Here is a 6,992-nt window from a genome sequence, read left to right as displayed (position 1 = left end):
GGGGCTTCTTTGGAAACAAAAAAAACCTCCGGCATTTCTCGCCGACTCTTTTTTTTCGCAGCGGCTTTTTGCATGGTTTCGCTTCCGGTTTGCAACGGTTCCCAGTTTATATATTAAAACCAAAAAAAGCAACAAAAAGGCGACAACAAATGAAGCTAAACGTCTGAACAATTTAAAGTTTCTCACGTACTCTTTACATGGCAATGGTACGTGCTACATAATGAACTTTTTTAAAATTATGATTTTAATATTCTAAACTTGAATGCAAAATACGATTTAACAGGGATATATCATATCTAAAGTATATTTAAAATAATGTATCAGCCTGGTAATTGATGATAGGATGTATTTTCTTTATTCACGCCTGTTCCAGTTTGTGTCCCATGTGGAATATGTCAATTATTGCGCCAAGGCTGGGCTGCTGTGAGTTTAGACAGCGCTGAGCTTGGCAAATTCCCTCCATCGCTTACCTGGTCCAAGAGAGGGTAAAAAAAAGGTTACGCGCTCGCTCGGTCGAGATGTGTGACTCGGTTTCAAAAACCTTTTCCCCGAACGGTTATACGAACTAGAGACATGAACTTGACCCGACATGATAGGCAGAATTCTCTACCAATCGAAACTTTCATTGACATCCTCAACGCTGCACTGCGCCAATCAATGCGTAGAAAGGCGAGGCTTCCGCTCTCAAATTCGATGTAGACGATATGGGAGACTGTTGGAAGGGTATCTTGGGAACTGTAGTTCAGATATGTACAGTATAGCTGGACCAGTGAGTATTTACTAAGGATTAATAGCAGGAGATTGTACGATACGTGCATGCCATTTTCTGCTTTTATAAAATATATTACAATATGTTTTAAAGTATACATTGCGTGACAGACACACAATGCCTTTATAGAACGGGCCCAATCTTGCAAAAGTTGTGTTTTTCTGGCTTATAACTGTAATTGTGCTAAATGAGGTGAAACATTTTCACGGAATAAGTAAGTTGTATTGTATTCGTAAGGATACTAAACAGTGCTAATGCTTCTTTTAAGTCTGGATATTACGTAAAATTGAATCTAAATCCTAGCAGATATTGAATATATTTCGAAGAATCATGTATTTACTTCAACCTTTCTTGACGTGTAATTGAACCTTGACAAAAGCTGACATTTTCATTTAATTATATGTAACGTTTGCAATTATACATAATATGCATGCAATTAAACTATTTGGCAGTATCCTGACTAATAATCTCGCGTGAATGTTGCCCATACATTAAGTGTTGACATGCCAGGCTTTAAAAGACTAGTAATTTGCAATGCTAGCAAAACAAGACGGTGAATATCTTCCTCTGCGTTTGAAGGGAGGGTCCTGTCAGGATGGGAGCAGTAGAAATATTTGAAATTGGATGAGAATTGATGCCGTAATGTTTTTTTTAAAGATAGATCGATTTTATAAGGTTCTAAATGAGTTATGACACTCAAATACGCGACAATAACCAGAGGGATTTCTGTAGCATGTGAACTCAGGAATTGGAAAAATGTAGCCCTCGGAATTATTTAGTGGAGTAGTAACCTACAGTGTGAAAGAATGATGCACCTGCTTTACGTGGACTTGTATATATGATTGGCTACATGTATATTATTACTTTTTCTTTGTAAAGGAAGATGGTATGCATTCACTGAAATACTTTGCATATGCCGTTTTCTCCATTGCTGGAGAGCAGCCACATTCTCTTCTACTGACTATCTCAAACTACGTTTTACGTTATCTTAACATAGTATTTCTCAGTTTATAATATATGCATTGAGTACATTGTTAAGCATCACCTAGAATTGATTTTTAAAATTAGGTTTGGGCACCGTAACAAGATCCTTTGAAGATACAATACCCGTTTTGGCCTATCAAATTCAAAAATGACTTCCGAATGGAAGTCTTGGAATCTCACGATAAAGTTAACTTAAATGCTGAGAGCAAAGTTGGACAATTAAATATAACAGTGCTGTGCCACAGCTAGCTGGGGCAAACTAAATCGAATGCCTTAAACCCTCGGACAACAGAAAGATGTGCACGTTTTTATTTAGGGACCATTGAACAGACATGTGCCACCGAGAAGAGCCCGTGCTGTGTTTTCAAATTATTGCTAAGTTGCTGATGCAGTGAAAAGTCTGAGAAATAACATGTCTGGTTATGGTTGCAACATGTTGGAATATTTTGCACGGTATTGTGATGAGCTCCTAACTTTGTGCCGTACGTTTTCATTCCCGTTGTATTCCAATCCTGATTAGAGGTTAGATTAGAGCTGCACCCAAACCGTTCCAACTAACATTCTAGACATAACATCTCAAGATGCAAAGGCCCCCCTTTTTCTGCAGATCAAATGCCATAAGTAATTATTTATATGTCCAGCGCATGGGGGAAGGAAAACACATTTCACATAACATGCCGATTTCTCTGGCGGTATATGGATATGTACGAGAATCGAAAATCTCACATGTGACACTGTTGTGCCAAATTGTGTTACCAGCCTCTGCCTCATTCATTGCCCTTAACTCGAGTTGCGCAGTGGACAGGGGCAAAGACTACAAGACCCAGAGTGCGTTGCAGGAAAGGTGCATGCGCGTTGGCCGGCCGATCCTTCACCATTCACTGTGTTACATCTGGGTCACTAGCGCCGGCAGAGAAAATGTCAAACAATGAGCAGCAGGCGGGCGGGCGGAGGAGTCGTGGACGTGATATTCGGTTTCAGTGACGCGCGATGAAAAAAAAAGCCCAAATACACAGCCACATGATTCTTAGTTATGTATTGCAATTTACTGTTGTTAGAAAAAAAAGGCGCCAAAGCCACAAATCATAATGGATTATTTTTTTAAAAACGTATTTAAGGGGGGAAATTATCCCACTTGAAAAAAATCCCACTTCACGTTCCCAACTAACTTTTGGTGCAGGGAAACAATTACATACATTGCTGATTTAGTTGACGGCAGAAAATCACTCCATAATTAATACCACAAACTTGCAAGCTGACTTCAACTTAAGCAACATTCGCAGTGACTGAAAGATTTTTTTTCATGAAAGGGCCGACGAGAGCGAGTGTGAGGCACTCGGGTCTTTCTCACGTTCAAGTCCAAGCTGAGTGTGGGCACATCCACATTTTTTAGGCGCCGCTTACAGCCAGGCTTTTTTTTCTCCCCCCGCTGCTGCATTGGTGTGTTGACGCAGAGAGCTGGCTCGTTGCTGGGGAGGACCGGGGGCGGGGGGAGGAGGCTCGATCCAGCTGCGGGCCGGCCGCGAGCTTGGCTGTGAGAGCTGCGGAGGGCCGGCCCGACCCGGGGAAAAGGGTGTAGTCCAACATCGGGCGGAGGGAGGGAGCGCGGGCTTCGCTTCACTGACAGCCCGCAGCTGAGTGTGACTTTTCTTTTCTCCCCCCTCACATCCAGAGAGCCCGCAGCGATAGAAAGCAACCCGATAGCGAGCGAAAGAGAAAAAAATAAAAGGTGGTGCGAGAGGGCGGGGAAGGTGTGTGTGTGTGTGAGGAGCAGTGCCTGGACTGTCAGAGTGAGCCACGGCGAGTTGGGATGTAGACTATATACTAACTATAGGCGGGGTTAAAGTTCAGGATGGAGAAGAGAGCTGGCTTCAGTTCGAGACTGAAATGTGAAAGCCGGCTTTTCCTCTCACCACCACCAGCACCGCCACAATAATGTACTCTCCGCTCTGTCTCACCCAGGTAGGATACATTTCTGCAACATTTGTATCCCTTCAGAACCCGCCATGGTCTTTTTTTTTGTTATTAAACTTTTTTTTCCTCTTTTTTTAAATGCCTCCTGCCTCTCAGATCAGTGACTGGGTTCAGCGATCTGCCCCCACCGAGGCACATGGCTAATGGCGGATACGTATTAATATTTATTATTATTTTTTTGGACTGTAATTTTTTTTTAAAACCCGGGAGGGGAAACACATTTTTCCAAGAGCGGCTTTTTCTTTTAAAAAAGAGAAGTGTTGTGCATTTCTTCAGACTTTTCGCAGGCAAGCAAAGTGTGGCGACCGCTGCTTATTTTACAGTATTGAGGAGGGAGGGGAGCAGGCGATGGGGAATCTCGCTCTTGTTGTGACTCTTTAAGGTATGGAGTTTACTCACAACAGCGGTGCGCGGAAGTTTCATTTTAATATCTTGGATAACAATTCCGCTGCTGCTTCCTCACCAGATTGCACCGCCTTCCCAATGCCTCGGCGGAGCACCCCCTACCCCCCACCTTTGGTCGCGTTTTTCCATCTGGTTTTCAGGGGTTTGAAGGAAGAGTGGGGGGGGGAAGAGATTGTGTGAATATTTTTTTGTTTGTGGGGACACTAAAATGCCGTCAGGTGTGGACTGTCCACACGACAAGTTACTTTCCTTGGGAGGGCGACAAGCTTGAGGTTTGGGTAACATAGAGTCCTGCGATCAGATGGGTTGCGGGTATTGTGGTTTGGGATGGGGTCAGTTTCCTTTTCCAGGACCTCAATATGTTGTCGCCTCCTCCCCCTCCCGCAGCAATGTCACTGCTCTCGGTAAATTGTTACCGTTCTCTTCACCGTCAAAAAGCTTTCCAGTTTTCAACGTGCTTTTAATGTCGCTACTTCCAGCAGTGTTTTGAAAAGTCCAGGGGGTCCCCCCCCCCCCCCCCCCCCGCCCTCCTCCTCCGTGGAAAAGCTGTCTGCTGTCTTCTCTTCACAATCAAGTTCCACATTTCGATACTTCTTCGAAATCTTCTTTACTTTGTATCCTATAGCTCCCGGGGATATTTAATCCGGATAGTTCGACACATTCGGTTAGAACAGTAATCCTATGCAGTAAATTCCGCATCGCTGGTTTTATGCAACGTGTTGAAATTATTATTATTTACCGCCTTCGATTTTTTAAACGAACCTTTTCTTAGCTAGCCTGTTCCTTCAAAAAGCACTTGCACGTGATTTAAAGTTTCAAAAGCTTTTATCAACAATTTGCATCGTTTCTGTGAGTCTACTTCAATATCAATTACTACATTTCTTTGTTTGGGTGGAGGGGCAGCATCAAGATCTTCACAGAAACTTTTTTCCAACCTATTCAAGTGTCTGTGCAAAAGGTTCGGATTATGCCTTACGTTTTTAAACAGCAGCATAAAGCCATTGTGACCACCTTGAAGTAACTGTTGGTCTTTATGTTTCTGAAGTTGACCTCTCCTGTTGCCTAACCCTAAAGGACACAATGCACATTAAATTGTGTGTTTCGCTGCTTTGCCAAAAGTTGGGAGTTATTCAGTATTTTAAAAAATGAAATACAAGTTCCATTGAATCTTCACTAACCCACTGGCATGAAGCATTTTTTAAATTTTTGCAGCCTTTTAATGCATAAGACATTCCTAGTGCCATACAGTGTTATTACATTTCTGCCTAGTTTTTTGGCTTTGTCATTTTGAATAATGGGGTAGTTAACTGTAAGTAATTTAGTTATAGAGCTCTTCAGTTGAACCCTTTTCCTAACCTCACTTCAGTTATTTTAATAATAAATACATTGATGAATCTGCTTTGTAATTTTTTTTCTAAAGTAGCCAAGCGCTCTATGGGAAGGAAATTGAAATTTATATTTGCATCTTTTAAGTTAACACGCAATTAGTGCAGTTGTCATTGCACAGAAATTAACAGGTTGATTGATATTGAAATACCCTGTCAAAAATATAATCATTGAAAAATGGAGAGGCTTGTAATATGTAATTTTGAATCAGTAATTTAAAAAAATCTAACTTTTTAAAACTTTAAAAAAAAATTGTATCCTGTTTCCGTGGCAGGACTAATTCGATAAAATGTTCACATAAGAATACGAACTGCCTAGAATCATATAAAAAATGCACCAGGCTGTTTCAATAAATTAACGGCAAAAAGAAGTGAGGAGAAACATGAACATTATATGGCGCCGAGAGGGCAATTTGATTTTCAGTATTCGGAGACTGTTGTTTGTAAACAATAAAGTAATCCAATTATCAGTGTTTAGTGCAAGAATGCAAAGTTTTTGACCACTTAAAAGAAAATTGGTGCTTATTCTTTTTGCTCCTTCATTTTATACAGTATGCACTAATTGATGTGGCAGTGCCAAAGATGTGCTTGCTGCACTGGAGTGCAGTGCTGAGGTTTATATGAAAATAACCCACAACAAAACCACAACTTCACTGATTGTCACTTAAGGAACTAAGTGGTTTGGCCTCCAAATGTTTAGGATATTTAGAAATCAGCTCAAACTTGTGGCCTATATTTTTAAATACGCAAAGGGGAAACGGGCTTTGGTTACGAGAAAATCTAGTTAATTGTTTTCCTCATGTAATAAGCAAAAAATAAAATATAGCTCAACACATTCTGCACCTCAGTGCCATAGATCCCTGCAATGGAAATGCTTCAATTTACAAAATGTAATTTAACTGCTACAGGTGTTTAAATCTCAATCTTTTTGTTTCTGTTTGGTTTCTAGACATAGGAATGACTGCAGTGGGGTAATTATACTAATAAAGACGACTAAAACTCCTAGGCAGTGCACTTTTCTTATTACTGCAAAGTTCAGTTTACTGTGACTTATTTTTGGTTTTTTTTAATCTGATTTTTTTTTGCAGTAAAAGTTAAGTATTGTAATTCCAGATAGAGGTTCAGAAGGAAAGTGTCAGGCGATGGGGAAGATTTAGGATTGACGCTGACACTGGGCTAAAGTAGTTCAAGGCTTCTTTTCTGAATTAGCTCTGAGGTAGAACAGGCAAACTGTACATTGGATGATTTCCAACATAAAGTCGATGCAAGAATCTATGAAACTGGTCGACATCTGACTGGATTAAAACACAAATGTGCGTGCAAAAGACTGCTAAATATTCTAGAGTGCCGGAATACTTAAATCTTACAATAATTCGCAAAGCTAATTTCCTTAAATCAGTTAGTCAGTATTTAAAACATTTAAATAATAATTCATATTTTGCAAAGTTGTTAAGATTTTCTTTTCACTGCGCAAA

The 6,992-nt window shown here is 40.6% G+C and overlaps 1 protein-coding gene across 19 annotated transcripts in view; it reads left to right on the top strand.

Moving 5' to 3' along the window:
- Positions 1-6,992, top strand: part of nfia (nuclear factor I/A) — a 1,116,080-nt gene that overhangs the window by 451,709 nt on the left and 657,379 nt on the right. For 3 of the 19 annotated variants that reach the window (XM_072510960.1, XM_072510962.1, XM_072510957.1), the window contains exon 1: positions 480-769. The exons of 1 other annotated variant lie outside the window; for it this stretch is intronic. In XM_072510960.1, coding sequence (XP_072367061.1) covers positions 590-769 — 180 coding nt within the window. In that variant the 5' untranslated portion in view covers positions 480-589. Of the gene's footprint in view, positions 1-60; positions 207-479; positions 770-2,945; positions 3,716-6,992 lie in introns of those variants that run through there. 15 more of the 19 variants (XM_072510965.1, XM_072510967.1, XM_072510966.1 and 12 more) reach the window with 13 other exon arrangements.

The sequence above is a fragment of the Scyliorhinus torazame genome, chromosome 7, assembly GCF_047496885.1.
Source record: "Scyliorhinus torazame isolate Kashiwa2021f chromosome 7, sScyTor2.1, whole genome shotgun sequence".
In the NCBI taxonomy this organism is placed as follows: Eukaryota; Metazoa; Chordata; class Chondrichthyes; order Carcharhiniformes; family Scyliorhinidae; genus Scyliorhinus; species Scyliorhinus torazame.
This window is presented reverse-complemented; position numbering and strand designations above follow the sequence as displayed.